The 16,545-nt window shown below is 46.4% G+C and overlaps 1 protein-coding gene across 1 annotated transcript; it reads left to right on the top strand.

The window, feature by feature from the left end:
* The first annotated feature begins 642 nt into the window (after positions 1–642).
* Positions 643–15,449, top strand: GALR1 (galanin receptor 1). Its single transcript, XM_014844275.3, has 3 exons — positions 643–2,102; positions 6,336–6,401; positions 15,014–15,449. Exons 1-3 carry the CDS (start codon positions 1,437–1,439, stop codon positions 15,329–15,331), a joined length of 1,050 nt encoding a protein of 349 aa, XP_014699761.1. The 5' UTR covers positions 643–1,436; the 3' UTR covers positions 15,332–15,449.
* Positions 15,450–16,545: the final 1,096 nt, after the last annotated feature.

Raw genomic sequence — 16,545 nt, 5'->3', positions numbered from 1 at the left:
TGCTGTTTTTGAAAGTGAATATAGACAAATCACAGAAACACTGCAAATATTTGAGTCAGTTTCGGCTCTCTACCTGGGAGCTAGCAAGACCATAAACAAGGATAATGTTTACTAACACTACTATATGTAAACAGCTCGATTTCTTGTTGGATATCCACAATTGACAACAGTGATGATTTACTAAACGTCTTCTTTCCACTTTACAAATACTTCACGTCAGTACTTCTGTTTATGTCACTCAGATGAGTAATATAAGACAAAATTGACCTAAAGTTGGATGACGTAAGATGAAACCTTCTCCGTTAATTTCATACATGTTTCTAAAGAAAACTCAAACAGGCCATTCATTGTTCTTTCCTGCTTATTTCCTCCCCAGCAGTGGGCAGCTTGAGGGCGGGAATTAGGGATTTTACAAAACTCCAGGTAGTGGTGCCAACCACTGATCTCCTGGAGTTTATTCTCGGAGCAGGGAGCGCTCTCACTGACGGCCACTCCAGAGGGCAGAGAGATGAACGGTACTGACAGCCAGGGAGGCCCGGCACCGCTTCGCCTCCCCGCCCAGGGCGCACTGGCGCGCTCAGCCTCCCCGGCCCGCTGCGCTGCTGCTGCATCGGGCAGCTGCCGCCTTCGCTGGGCGCAGGCAGATCCGCAGCTTGCAGAGAGCGCGCGGCTGATGCTAGCAAGGAGGTAGGCGGCGACCCATCCCATTAGGATTTGTCCAGTCTCCGCGCACGCTGTGACTTCCGGGGGAGAAGCGGGGCGGGGGCCCAGGGGACACAGATTTTAGCTACGCTTAGTCCTCACCACGACTCAGTTGCAAGAGAGGTCCCGAGCACCGCCCCTGCCGACCACAGACAAACACAGAAAGAGCGCTCACCCTGTTGACGGCTTGGCATCCCTGCAAAAACTAGAAGGTGGAGACGGAGGCGCCGGCCGGTTGGCAGACACGGGGAGCCCTCTGCACGAACCGCGCCGTGCGCTGCTGCGCCAGGCAGAGCTCGGTGAGCGCCGCGGGAAGGGAGTGGCTCAGAGCAACAGGTGCAGCCCGAAGCCACTCCTGGAGCACGGGAAACGGCCAGCAAGGATCTGGAGACGGTAAGGCGCAGAGAGGGCTCTTTCCACCTCCACGACTGCACCGGCGGGTCCCTCCTCCCCGGCTCGGTGGCCGCGCGGCGGGCAGTGGTGCCTGGGCAGGGGGACCCCTGCGCTCCCGGGACTGCCGTCCCCGCCCGGGAAAGTCCAGCTCAGGGCCCCTGCCCGCGTCCTTTCTCCCGATAGCCCCGCACGAAGACAGTGCCACTAGCACGCCCGCCCGGGCGCGTGCCCATCGAGGAGGCTCAGGCTCGAGAACTCGCGCTCCGCGTGCTCGGCGCTGGGATCCCGGGTGCTCTCCACTTCCCCACGGCGCCCTCTTTCCCCGGCAAGCACCCCTCGCTATGGAGCTAGCGGCCGGGAACCTCAGCGAGGGGAACGCGAGCGAGCCCGAGGCCCCCACCGCAGAGCCGAGGCCGCTCTTCGGCATCGGCGTCGAGAACTTCATCACGCTGGTGGTGTTCGGCCTGATCTTCGCACTCGGCGTGCTGGGCAACAGTCTGGTGATCACCGTGCTGGCGCGCAGCAAGCCCGGCAAGCCACGCAGCACCACCAACCTGTTCATCCTCAACCTGAGCATCGCCGACCTAGCCTACCTGCTCTTCTGCATCCCCTTCCAGGCCACGGTGTACGCACTGCCCACCTGGGTGCTGGGCGCCTTCATCTGCAAGTTCATCCACTACTTCTTCACCGTCTCCATGCTGGTCAGCATCTTCACTCTGGCCGCGATGTCGGTGGACCGCTACGTGGCCATCGTGCACTCGCGGCGCTCCTCCTCCCTGCGGGTGTCCCGCAACGCGCTGCTGGGCTTGGGCTTCATCTGGGCGCTGTCCATCGCCATGGCCTCGCCGGTGGCATACCACCAGCGCCTCTTCCACCGGGACGTCAGCAACCAGACCTTCTGCTGGGAGCAGTGGCCCAACCAGCGCCACAAGAAGGCCTACGTGGTGTGCACCTTCGTTTTCGGCTACCTGCTGCCGCTGCTGCTCATTTGTTTCTGCTATGCCAAGGTGGGGGCGCGGGGCCGGGACGCGCGCGGGAGGGCGGCGGGCGCTGAGGGCCCGGTGGTGGTCCCGTGTGTCCCCGCGCCCTTTGGCCCTCAGCCCTGCAGTTTTCTGGGTAGATTGGCGTGGGGCACCTTCTCCCTGGCAGTTTGCCCTTGCCTCTGCGTGGGCTTGTCCGTTGCAAGTGGCTGAGAAAGTTACTTGGGGTTTGGGAGACGCTGGGGAAAGTTTGCAGTTCACTTCCCGAACGTCCCGCCTGCCCTCCCCTTCCCGGCCCCCGCAGCCCGTAGCCCCGAGGTGTCCTTGCAGCGGGCAGGCGCTCAAACGCCGCCTTCTTAGTGGAGGAAAACTGCTCTGTTTCAGCAACTCAGCGCCCGCGGGATGAAATGAACTTGGCGAGACTGCAGAAGCGCCGCGAGCGCCTGGGCGGTCTGAGCGTGCGGCCTCTCCGGGGTGGCGGCCCCGTCCCCCGCCCCCAGTCCTCGGCTGGGACGTGAAGGGGTGACTCCCGTGCGGCCTCTGCCCGCGGGGCACGCGTGGCGGCTCTGTGAGGACCTGGCTCTGGGAAGCTTCTGCCCCTGGCGACAGAACTTCGAATTTTATTTCATGCGCCAGTTTAGCCTTATAAACCCAAGTGTTAAAATAGCATTTCTTCAAAGTCTTGACTCCAGAGATTTTCCAGAAATTCTCCAGAGAATTTCGGATGGGTGGGTTTCCAGCTGCTACGTTCCCCCGGGTTCAGTCCTCTTTAAAAGGTCGTGTAAACAATCTTAAGGGAGGTCTAACAGGTGTCAGGTCTAAACCTCCAACTCTAGAGAGACGCACTGTTGACACAGAACCGGTCCAGCTGCACCACCCGTTTATTGGGAGATTGTTCTCATCCTCCTTTATGTAGCCTGACAGAGCTCAGCGAACTCACATTCTGTTTCATTAATAACTCAAAGTTTTGAAGATTTTATACTCATCAAAAAGTCTTAAACCTCTTGATGCAACTTGTTACGTTTAAGAGTATATGCTTAATAATCATGGGCTAGTGACTCATGGGGTCTAGTCCAGCATCCCCAACACACTCCTCAGAATACCATCAGCATTAGAAAAACACCTCTGTAACCAGATTCCGAAATTCGCACCATTTTATCCTCATGTCTCTCCTCCTATTCCTGGGAAGGCTGCGACTGCAGGACCATGACCATGAATAACCAGATGAAGCAGAACAGTAATTTCTTATATCCAATTCATAAACTATTTTTCCCAGCAAAAAAGTTTCACATAAGCCACTTGGTTTTTGTTTTTCCCCTCCTCCTCTATCATCTGTGTAGAGTGATGTCTGTTTTGAATGGTAACCATTTTGCATATTATCTGAAAGAATGGCCTGCATCCAGGGGTTATGTATAAAGAGAGAGAGATGGAGAATTTGGATAAGAACTCTAGCTCGGCTCTTTGGTAAAGAGCTGGTTTATCCACTTAGTCTTCCACAAATGCAGAACAGAGGCTGGTGCTACGCAGCACAGGGATCTGATACGAGTGCCATCTCACTTAATCTGCATGATAACCTATGGTTGGAGCTATTGTTCCTGTTTTATCCATAAGGAGAAAGGGTTTCAGGGGAGTGAAGCAACTGACCCAGGTTATGAAGCTGCTAAGTGGTTCAGGAAGGATTTTAATGCAGGAATTCACCGTCCCTGAGGGAGGGGACAGGTGCTGAGAGCCTTGAGGACATGAAGCATGGGACTAGATGCATTCTTAAAAGACTTGGCTTTTAATTCATAATTACCCGAATTAGAACTGAAACATACTCTGCCTTCATTTCCCAAAAATCTTTAGCGAAAATAATTTAGGTCTTCATAAGGAAAACGACAAGGTAAACTTTTAAGAATAAATTAGGCTACATTTCTGTCATTTGGGAGTTTATAAAAATCAGATGTAGGGCAAAGTTTTAAAATCTTTTTAAAAATTCAATAAATACATGATCGCCGGGATTTTTTTATATGGAAATAGTTTGCTTCTAAGCATAGCTGGAAATTTCTTTTGAATTCAAGGTAATATTTGTAAATTAATTCCAATCTTGAATAGGTAAAGATAACAAGGTATTTCAAATTGCTTTCCGTTGGTTCAATTACTAAGTGTATGCTGTCCAGTTAAGGATTTTGATACTTGAATCTTAGGTTCAGAATTTCCATCACTCTTGACAGGCCCACCCACCAAGTTCTTCCACATCCCCAGAGATATCTGATGCTCAAGGTGACCTTTGCTCAGGTTTGAGTGTGTGCCTTCCTACACACACTCCTAAAAGCTCAGAAGGATGGAGAAATGCCGCCAGGTCATCATCAACTTTAAAATAAATATAATCATAATTCTTCACGATACCTACACTTTTTCTCCTTTGATGACAAGAACTTCATGGAGATGCATCATAATATATTAATACATGCTCTTAGTGTAGGCTGTTGAAGTGAAACAGAGCTAAGAAAACACACTGGGGTATTTTGTTCATTGACCACTCAACAAGGTTCCTTAGGCATTTTGAAGTTTCTGAACTGTGACCCAGCTGGGTTTGTTGAAGGAATGAATAGAGCCCTGGGCACCATTATGAAGCAGATAACATTTTGACTTTTCTGTTCTGACCTCCTTTCCAGGGGTCCCTCTCTGATTTTGTTTTACAGCCTCTCCTCTGTTCTCTCCTCTGTCCCTTGTCCTCTGTGACCAGAGTCCTCCTGTGGTCTCCTACTGGGAAGGCTGCCACCAAGGAACCGAACGAGGCCTGTCCTCTCCAGGCAGGGTCCTGCTTCCAGCTCTTTCCTTTCCCCTTGAAAGACTTTCTCATCTGCTCCTGCAGAAACTCCTATCTTTGCCTTACATTTAGTTTTTGGTACCCCAATTTCTGCTGACAGGGCAGTAAACTAACCCATTGTCAACGTATTGAGAGTGATCCCAAATTCAACGTAGCAAGTGAAAGGCTTGTCTTGTAGATGTTACTCAGCCTCTGTAGGAAGCGAGAAGTATTTTAGTAGGGCTGGGAATTTGGAGCCAGAAATTCCTACCCTAATGATGTCTGCTCAAACTGTGTGGGGCTCGTAAGGTCGATAAATAAATCCTGTGGTTTCTCCATTAAGGTGTGACTGATTTCTCCGGAAGTGCTGCATCTAGCTAAGTGGAGCAGGTTTGCAATACGTCCAATTCGATTACGTTATTTCCATGCTGTGGTGCTAGAGGGAAACAAGGAAGTGTCTGCAGTGTGGCTTCCAGTTCTGAGAGACTCTCGGGGCAAGCTATAGACACCCCCGAATCCGTTAGTCATCCAGAGGTGAATCTCCCCTATCCTTTCCTATCCTCAGAGAGGATACAAAAACTCACTCAAGTGCCAGTCTGCAGGCTTGGTTGGCCCTGTGACATAAGACCAAGCTTATGTTGTAAATTTTTATCTGTAACCCAAATGTTTCACATCGTTTCTCTTGAGTAGGACACTGGCAAGAGAAGACAGAAACAGTTTCTCTAGTGAATGAAGACACCGTCCCTCAAGGAGACTCCCTGACAGGCACTTTAGTTGTAAAACCTTGCTAAACAGTCTATGAATCATGAGTGACACTGCATCCCCAGATGTAAGTCATCTGAAGCACAGCCCAGGGGGAACAGTTAGAACAAGGAATGGAGGGAGGCCTGACCAGCGGAGGTTTGCTTGAAGGAGACTTGTAGCAGAGACGGCCCGTGAAGGGAACACAGGTGTACCTGGGAGCAAATGCTGGCCACACGGGAGAGCCGTCTGATTATATCTCCTTTATTTCCTCGCTTGCTCTCCGCATTGGATGGTGCACGGCAGGGAAGTCTCTAGTTTTTCCACATATCTAGGAGTTAACATCTTGTTCCACATGTAGCAGGGACCTGGTGATTGATAAAATGTAGACTCTTGGGGGAAACCAAGGTGGAAGGTAGACCCACGCAATGCATATATGGATAGCGGTGTGGCTTTCTGGACAAAACCCCAGAGCTATGTGCACCAGAACTCTCTGCACACAGAAGCTGTGATAGCCACCCGCACCGGGCTTTGCCTCACTGTTAGGAAAATAGAGGCAGTGGGCAATTCATATTCATTGTTACTTTATCACCTTATGTGTATTTCAATTTGAATGATTTTCTAAATAATGGTATCACCATTTTAGAATGTCAAGAAGTGTCAATGCAAAATAGACAATGAATTGTGGGGTATGAGGCAAACCGATTTTACTAGTCTGTGTTTTTCAGGTCCTTAATCATTTGCATAAAAAGTTGAAGAACATGTCAAAGAAGTCAGAAGCATCGAAGAAAAAGGTAATACGCACAAATTTATGTTACATAAGCCACTTTTCCAAGCTTAGTTTATTTTTCTTCTTAATTATCCTCACATTTCCCAATGCCTGTAAACTTGAGGTTCCTTGGCACAGATGTTTGAAATGAACCTCTTACCATCAGGCCTAGGGGGATGGAGAGCAGCTCTGGTGGGAGCACCGCAGATGACCGCATGCTGCAGAAAAGCGCAGCTGGGACGTGGGGAGGGGAGGAAACGCGTTTCTGAATTCTGGCCTCTTGGGAGGCGTGTTCCAGGTCGACTGGGACAGTGGACAGTTGCTGACATCCATAATTTGCATGAAAATTAATAATTTTATTGCATATTTACCACTTCTGATGTGACTCTGGAAGCCTGATTTAATTCTCGGCCGAGAGGGCGTTGTTAGGATCTCTCGCTAAAGCCCCCGGAGCGGGTGCGCCGTCCGTCAGCCCTCCGCCGGCACTGGTGCTCCCGTCGCCCGGAGGGGAGAGAATTACAGAGGGAAGGAGGCCTCAAGGGGAGTTCTACCCGTTTTCAGTTCTTTCTCATCAATTCCTGATTTAAAAAAGCTCCCCCTGAGTAATATTAAAGCACCTAACATCCTTCTATTTATTACATTTCACATTTTGAGGAAAAACTGTTTTATGAATCAGGATTAATTTAACCCTTACTTGGATAGTGCCTATATAATTAATGATTTCAGAAGGTAGGATGAAGGTAGCATGAGATGACTAGACCATATGATTAGGAAGGAGGAGAGTATAATTAGGCACTTTACCATAAATATTAGTCATAGCATCTTAAAAATATCTTGTTTTTCTTTCTAAATATTTATTATGATCGGTGACATAATTTTCAGAAATTATAGTTTAGATAATCATATTTATTTGAAAAATCCTACTTAAAAGCACAGATCTTCCTGACTTTCCATGTTTATAAACAATAATGTGGCAAAAAACACATCTGTTCCCAGAATCAACGAAAGGCAGTAGTAGACAGTTGATTAAAAAGCACAAAATTTAGCTTGTATTATTTAAAACCATCCTTGAGCTCTCAGGACGACCACCGAGGAATAACAGGTGTGGCATAAATGACGAGACTGTCTCACGGTTGCCTGTCACTGATCGTCCTTACGTCTGCACGGTTATTATGTAGGTTTTATTTTAAGCTCCTGGATCCCTCTTTACAACAGCTGGCGAAGTGTTAGGCTGTATGAGTGGAATGAGCCCTAAAAGCTGCTCTTTTCCTGTTTTCCATGATGTGTTGTTATGCTGGAGTTTTCCCAATTTTTTAGTGTAACACTTAATTTTTCCTTTGAGCCACACTTCTCATCTCCAAGAAAATGATTCATTAAAAGCAATTAGGGCCTGTTTGTAATTTCCCCCAGACAGTTATTTAGAGAGCACGTGCCCCGCACAGGAAGGGCTGACCTGGGGAATCTAGGAGGAGCTGGCTCCTCACAGAAGCCGACCCGGGAATGGAAGCGTTCTTCACCATCGAGAGCATTTGGAGTCGGGGAGGAAGAGGTTAACAGCCTTAAGGAGGGAGAGGCTTGCTGGACACTTACAGAGGTGATGCCCTTGATAGAAGGCTTATTGGTGCAAAAGATCTTGTGCTCATGCAAGGAGCCAGATAAGACATCTCTTTCCCATTGGCTGGATCTTACTTGCATGCAAGCATTAGTTTTAGTCCCTGTATTTGAAAAGTGTTGCAGAACAATTGTGAAAGTTCCAGAGGATAAAGTGATTAAAAGAATGAAAATAGGTCTTATCAGAAATGATTAGAAAAGCTTCTGTTTTATCTTACAATAAAGTGGTCTAAAGATTAGTGATTAGTTTAGCAGTTACTTTGTTTAATGTGTGTGTATGCATGTAAGTACATATGTATGTGTCTATATGTACATGTGTGTGTTATATGTGTGTGCATGTTATATGTGTGTGCGTGTTATATGTGTGTGCGTGTTATATGTGTGTGCATGTTATATGTGTGTGCATGCATATGCGTGTGCATGTTATATGTGTGCATGTTATATGCGTGTGCATGTTATGTGTGTGCATGTTATATGTGTGTGCGTGTTATATGTGTGTGCATGTTATATGCGTGTGTGTGTTATATGTGTGTGCATGTTATATGTGTGTGTGTGTTATATGTGTGTGTGTTATATGCGTGTGCATGTTATATGTGTGTGTGTTATATGCGTGTGCATGTTATATGCGTGTGCATGTTATATGCGTGTGCATGTTATATGCGTGTGCATGTTATATGCGTGTGCATGTTATATGTGTGCATGTTATATGTGTGTGCATGCATATGCGTGTGCATGTTATATGTGTGCATGTTATATGCGTGTGCATGTTATGTGTGTGCATGTTATATGTGTGTGCGTGTTATATGTGTGTGCATGTTATATGCGTGTGTGTGTTATATGTGTGTGCATGTTATATGTGTGTGTGTGTTATATGTGTGTGTGTTATATGCGTGTGCATGTTATATGTGTGTGTGTTATATGCGTGTGCATGTTATATGTGTGTGCATGTTATATGCGTGTGCATGTTATATGCGTGTGCATGTTATATGCGTGTGCATGTTATATGTGTGCATGTTATATGTGTGTGCATGTTATATGTGTGTGCATGTTATATGTGTGTGCATGTTATGTGTGTGTGCATGTTATATGTGTGTGCATGTTATGTGTGTGTGCATGTTATGTGTGTGCATGTTATGTGTGTGTGCATGTTATGTGTGTGTGCATGTTATATGTGTGTGCATGTTATATGTGTGTGCATGTTATATGTGTGTGCATGTTATATGTGTGTGCATGTTATGTGTGTGCATGTTATGTGTGTGCATGTTATATGTGTGTGCGTGTTATATGTGTGTGCGTGTTATATGTGTGTGCGTGTTATATGTGTGTGCGTGTTATATGTGTGTGCATGTTATGTGTGTGCATGTTATGTGTGTGCATGTTATGTGTGTGCATGTTATATGTGTGTGCATGTTATATGTGTGTGCGTGTTATATGCGTGTGCGTGTTATATGCGTGTGCATGTTATATGTGTGTGCATGTTATATGTGTGTGCATGTATATGCGTGTGCATGTTATATGTGTGCATGTTATATGCGTGTGCATGTTATGTGTGTGCATGTTATATGTGTGTGCGTGTTATATGTGTGTGCGTGTTATATGTGTGTGCGTGTTATATGTGTGTGCATGTTATATGTGTGTGCATGAATGTAATTCTTACCAAGGGAGAAGGGCTTAACATTTGGAGGGGGGAAGATTTTATCGTCCATTCTTACAGCCTCTGGCCCTTAGTAGCCACAGAACAGATGTCAGGTCTCTTTTAATATATTTAATTGCTTCCTTGTTTGTATAGAACAAATAAAGCATGGTGCTGGTGTGTGTGTATGTATGTGCATCTAAGAAAGAGAGAGCAGAGTGTTGCAGGGGAGGGGTAAAAAGGGGGAGTGGGATGAGCGAGGAGAAGAAGTGGAGAGGAGACGGCAAAGAGATGGGAGACAGCAGAGGGACAGCAGGGAGAGATCTGGACTAGAACAGAAAGCGAGACCACGTTGTTGATTTCTGAAAGCAGGAAGGGATGGTTCATTGCCGGTGTTCCCTGGGTCTCAGCACAGGATAGTCTAACTGGCATGTGTCCGTGTTCCCTTTTTGGTGCATAATGGATCAATGTGATACAGATTTTGATAGTTTTCTCATTTAAATTTCACTTGTTTCCAGCTCCTCCTCTCAATGGCAAAGTAGAATTCCCCTTCTCTGTGCTACATCCATCTACACAGGGACTTCTTGTTAGGGTTTATAATAATCATGGGGCAGAGAGTGAGGGCTTTCGTGATAAAGATGCTGAGCAGTTATTCTGCATGCTTGGAGGAAAATACAAAAGGCTGATTTCCATTGCAGAAAAGTAGTAATAGTAGTCTAGGGCCCTGTGATTGATTAAATGCTTTGCTCGAGCTCTGCCAGATACAAAGACGTGTTTTCTGGCACGAGGTTGATCAGACTCTGAAACAAGATTCTTAAATAATCTCAGGAAGACTTCAGACGGAGATAGACATCCGTGTTGGGGGCACATCCAGGAGGAAATGGACGAGAGGACCTCTGGGTACCCGCTCCTCTGCTGGGTTCTTTTAACAGTTGCTTCTTTTTTTTCTCCCTCTCTGACCTGAAGTAATTCAGTAAGCTTTTTGGCTGTCATTTATACAATTTATGAAATGTTTTTCATCATTCTCATCTTTTAGTCACTTTTTTCTTCCCAGCCGTGTTCCATTAGACATACTGTGAGCAAAAATTTTGAAGAAAAAACAGATGTCTCAGATGACTTGAAAAAGATCATCTCACAGGAAGAAGAGAGATTATTTTTCAGATACTTTCAGCCTAAAAAGCAAAAAGAAATGAAGCTAATAAAGAGCCCAGTCTCAAGTATCATAAAAATTAGTATAGAGATTGAGGACATAATTTTAAATGATGACTTTTTTTCTCTGTCAAAAGATAAGATCGTGATTCCGTAGGCTACATGGACAAAGGGGGTCAGCAGTAGATGCACTGGGTACAACTCCGTCTCTGATTGAGGCAAATGATACTATAAGAAATGAAACAAAATCAGCCTTGCTCTCTCCAGATGGGAGTTCTGTCCTTACATTCTGACGTTTCAAAGGGAGAGAGAGGAAGCAGCTTTTCTGAGTCTTTCTGAGGGAAAGATGTGGATCAGCCTTAGGGTCCATTGATACGGAGGAGATACCATTGCCTTTAACTTGAGCTGGGTGAGATAATTCGCTTTTGTTGTGGGTTTTATGTAATCCATCAGTGGTTCTTCAAACACTTGCCTAAGCTGTTCTGAAAGGCAGATTCCTGGGTGCGTATCTGATACTCTCTGCCAGCTGAGCGGAGCCATGGGGGATGAGGCCTAGAACTCTGAATTTTTAAACAAGCAGTGCCCTGGGTAATGGTAACGATGAGCACACTGACTTGCTTAAACCCCAGGTTTGGGATTAGTGCAATGTGTTAGTTTGACCAGATCTTTAACTTGGAGCCAGCGTATTCTGGGCACGTGGTTTTCTGAACTGGGCATGGGGAGCAGTGGTGAATGTAGGAGGATGCTGTTCTGTCCCAATGGACTTCTTTCCTGCATGCCCCCTCCCCCGTCTTCTCAGTTCCCTGGGCCTGGAGGCCTACAAGCAGCTGTTCAAGGGAGACAGAAGAAGAAAATCTTCTACTGTTTCCAACTCTGCACATGGACACATTCATCTAACTTGATGTCACCGTGGCTGGCTTGGTGTCAGCACAAGGACTGCAGCACTGAGTACTAGAGCCCCAGTGCAGAGCACTGACCGTGTACCAGCTGAGAGGATGCAGCTATGACGGACTGAGGTGCCAGATGAAAGAGGGAGAAGATGGTCAATCCCTGAAGATATCTTGCTGGGAGCACAGTCAGGGCTGAGAAACATCATATTAAACTCTTTGGGGAACAGCCTTAGATAAATGACATAGTTTATGTAAGTACCCATTAAGTATTCTTTCCCAATATTTATATCGTAAATTGTAATCCAGTCACCTTACAAAGTTACAGGTAGACCAAGAAAAAGAACCTTGCTCATGGTTCTGAGAAGACCAGTGGGATTACTAAAAATAAAAGGTAAATTTTGAATGAACTGCAAACACACATAGCTAACAAACACGCCATAGGAAACATGGCATATTCACGCACACTGCCACTGGCCCTACGGATCCTGATACGGCATGGATCTTAGGAGTAAGCTGCTGGGGTCTATTTCTGCCCTAAGCTTGGTACTTAGGAAGAACCTCCTAAACGAAGCAATGAAATGGAATACCCAGAGGGCATTCTTTTTGTGAAGTAGAGAGATGTTCATATTATCTTAGAATGGAAAGATGAGGTTTTCTGTTCTATTTGTAGGTGTCATCATGTCTAGATTGCTCTGATTAGATCATCTGGGAATGGCGTCTCCGTGCACTAATGGAATGGCCGTGCAGTAATGGTTGATAGCAGGCATTCCCTTAATATATGGGAGCAAGTCACATGTTTGCTCTATGTGTTGTGCACTGTGAGCAGTTGATATGTGTGCTCTTGCACCCTATACAAACCTGCCATCAGGGTTATACCTGAATCGTTGTAAGTGTTTAAAGGGACGAGGCACAGTGAGGGAACCATTCCACTGGGTCATCCTCTCCACAGGAGAGGGGGTCCAGGCCCAGGGAGGTTACCTCACTTTCCAAAGGTCGTCCAACTGTTTATGGCTAATGTCAGTGCTGGGCCTTTGCACAATCCATGGTGCCTTTTGATGGTGAGCTTAACTCTCACCTCCTGGCCCTCCTGAGCACTGCCTTTGTTCTGACTTTGACCTGAAATCCGACTGTCTCTACCATCTCTGCCTCCACCTGGTTAGAAACTCCCCGGCTTCCAGCCCATTTCTTCGACAGACTTGTACTCATGTCTGCTGCTGCCTAGCATCGGTCCTTTCTGAGCTGGGCTCTTCCTCGTTATATTCTGGGCGTCCTTTCCTACATTCGTAGGAAGTGATAGAAAAGTCGTGTTGTCATGCAGGAATACCCCCAGAGGCAGCGTGGTGGGGTGACTGCTCCCCGCCCACCAGCGTTGCTGCGGGGGGTGAGGTCCGCGTTTTCCGTTTGGGAAAGTTTGTGGTGACGCAGTGATTTCTTAGTCATGAAATCTCTCTCCTGTGTCTTACTCTCCCTCAGTGTGAAGTCATGAGAAAAAGAAGCCTCCATGTGTTGTTTCTTCTTCTTCCTTCTCTTCTCTCCTCCTGGCCCCCTTCCTCTTGTTCATGGATGTTAGTCAGGATTATTTCTGTGTAGAAGGGAGCAGAGCCCGGCAGCCCCCAGGTAAAGCTTGGATTCCCCTCCAGCGTCGTGACTAAGAGGTCAGGGAAGACCCGTGCCTTGCACTTGCCTGGTCTGGGATGTGCTGTGACACCCAGGGGTCCCAGCTTTCACGTTTCTGCTCCACAAATTGAGCAGACTTTTAAAATGTCACTACCTGGACCAAACCTGACAAAGAACAGAGGTGACCTGATTCCTAACCTACAGGCCAGGGCCTCTCATGGTCTTCATGTCCCGTTTTCCTCGGAGGAGTAAACTCCCTGGTGGGGTGAACTGGGGAGCTGAGGCTGTCGTACACAGGGGCCAGGAAACGTCCTCCTGTGATTCAGTTAGAGAGCTGGGACGCCCGCTGTCTTCTGGGGCTGGTACTGCCTGTGTAACTGCCACGACGCTGTGCTGTACAGGCAGCCCGGGGTGCGAGTGGAGCGGGAGATGCAGTTCATGGTGACCAGGCAGATGCTGTAGGCCGTTCTCCCTGTGTCTGAGCCGTGCGTAGCAGGGTTTGGGATCACGTAGACCTGCTCTTGGCTCTAACTTTGCCTTCAGCTGTGGGACGCTCGGCACTTGTCTTACCCTTCTAAGTCTCAGTTTCCCCATCTGCAACCCACGGATCATTACAGGGTCTGCTTCACGGGGTAGTTGGGGGACTAAATGAAAACCGCACCCAGCCAGCAGTCATCAGTGTCGGTTCTCAGTGCCACCCACCACTGCCCTGGCTCTGCTGTAGCCATCGGGCAGTCGAGTGCCTGTTTGGCTTCCTGAGCTGTGCTTATTGAAGTAGGGTAACCTTGTAAGAAAAAGCAATCAGCTGATTGCCTTGTATTTATTATTTAAAAAATATTAGACTACTTTCATTAAGGCATTTTAATAAAATAGACCACAGTCTTTTGTTGGACTCCGTGGAGATAGAGTTTTCAATTAAGCACAACGTTAGCTTCCTAGTTGTTGCCTTTCAACACGTACTGAGCCGGCGACGTTGAAACACAGGAGGAGTGCCCGAAGGCCTTGTCTCAGCCCTTGGGGTTTGCAGCCCACTGGGGAGGTGGTGTTTGTGCACACAAAGCAGGCTGCAGACGGGGAAGCAGGGGGTGGCATAAGGCACGAAGCATGGCCCACAGGAGGTAAGGCTTCTCTTGCGTTGAGGGAAGACTTTCTCCGGTCATCTGCTCAGCAGAAATCTCAAAGGAAGCACATGGACGCTGTGTCTGATTTCCAAGCATTTCTGCTTTCAGAGCAGCAAGGGAAGGTTAGCATGCAGGCAAACACACAGGACTGCTCAGGCCTTCGATGGAGACTGAGGTGCGCTCCAGTGCATTTGGGAAGCCATGTGTGGCGGTCTTTAACTTGCCAAAATTTAACGAGGAGAAATAAGCATCTACACCTGGCTGCTGAGGCAGCTCACTGGCGCCGGTCTCACTGCGCGCCACACTGCAGAGTGTCGTAGGCATTCAAGTGACGGTGCTCAATCTGCACGTTTCTATTCCGTGATTCAAAGCACGCTCCCATCATCCACCTGTGTTTCACACGTGTGATAAAATTATTCCTACGGAAGTTGGTGGCAGGTCCTGAAGAAGTTTTGAACAAAATTGTTATACAAAGTAAAGGTTAATGCTTAAAGCAGATTTAGCATCTACTTGGTGCCATGAAAGATACATAAAATTGTCTTAGGGCATGTTTTAAAAGGCCGTACTCTTTCTCTGTTGTAACCCATGCCTTTCCTCTCTTGTCTTCTTCTTCTAGACGGCGCAGACGGTTCTGGTGGTGGTGGTGGTTTTTGGGATATCCTGGCTGCCGCACCATGTCATCCATCTCTGGGCTGAGTTTGGAGTCTTTCCGCTGACCCCTGCTTCCTTCTTCTTCAGAGTCACGGCCCACTGCCTGGCGTACAGTAATTCCTCGGTGAATCCCATCATATATGCATTTCTCTCTGAAAATTTCAGGAAGGCCTATAAGCAAGTGTTCAAGTGCCATATTCGCAATGAATCTTCTCTCAATGATAATAAAGAAAATAAAAGTCGAATGGACACCCCACCATCAACCAACTGTACTCATGTGTGAGAAGAGTACAGTGAAATACTTTATTGTGGAGTTCCCGTGGATGTGGATCAGACACACACAATGAGGTGATACGCAAGGCTGCGACTTGTTAGCCTAACAATGATTCATATTATTTTAATTAAATTCCACTTGTGTTTAAAAGTACTTTGATCCATTTATGAAATCCCTAGGTCTAGTGAAGATTATTTCTAAATTTTATTTTATTTCTAAATTATATTTCAAAGACAAAAGAAAATACTATATAGTTTTATACTCTACAGAAATGAACGTTTCATAGAATTCCACAGGCATGTTCAATTCTTCGTTCAGTAAGGAAAAAGGACCTATAAATATGGTCAGAAATACTTGCGATCTACATTCTGAAACAAATTTATTTAGAAAAAGCATTTATGCATTAGTTCTTCAATTTCAAGAAAAGGAGTACTATTATAAGCTATATGTTTTAGAATATGATTGTGGACACACAAAGTTTTCCCTGAATTTTATTTTTGTGGCTATTTATGCAGAGATATCTATTAACTGAAAACACAACTCTGCTAAGTTCCTTTGCACAGGGCACACTTCCTCCCAGTTGTGAACAGTGTACAGGCTTCAGCGGGTGTGCGGCATCCGGGTGTGATGGTGAGGTCTGCGACGTTTGTCTCAGAAGGCCAGCACAGTGTTGCAGCAGTGGCTCCAGGGCATTAGTTGTTGGAGCTGTCGATTAGAAACCGTCCTGTGAGCTCAGGCTTTGTAGAGTTGACTAAAAAAAATCAGGAAGCAGTGCCAAGTGCAACTCGTCTAGTAGCAGAAGCTGTGAATGAGGCTTTGAGAAAGAAACTGGGCATTAAAATTGCTTATCTACTTGGTCAAGGTATTAGCTATGCATTGGATGGAACTTATCCAAAAGAGAGATTAAAAAAAAATCAGTGAAAAAAAAATCATTCAAATCTTGTGAATGGATATATCTAGAGATATCTTATCTTGTAAACAAGTGCTTTTTTCATTAAATCTGTAATGCTGTGTAATGCACATTTACCCCAAATAATATTCTCTCTGAAAGTGTTAATTTTGGGTTAAAATCATCACAACTTGAGTTTCAAATGTAGTTTTCATGACAATCTCATATTTATTCATGTTTACAAGGAGAAAATGGTGTGAAAAGATTAAATTATCCTATACTGGAAAATAATTTCCAGACTGCAAGACTTTGCTATATTTTAGAAGGATACAAA

The sequence above is a fragment of the Equus asinus genome, chromosome 7 (assembly GCF_041296235.1).
Source record: "Equus asinus isolate D_3611 breed Donkey chromosome 7, EquAss-T2T_v2, whole genome shotgun sequence".
NCBI lineage: Eukaryota > Metazoa > Chordata > Mammalia > Perissodactyla > Equidae > Equus > Equus asinus.
This window is presented reverse-complemented; position numbering and strand designations above follow the sequence as displayed.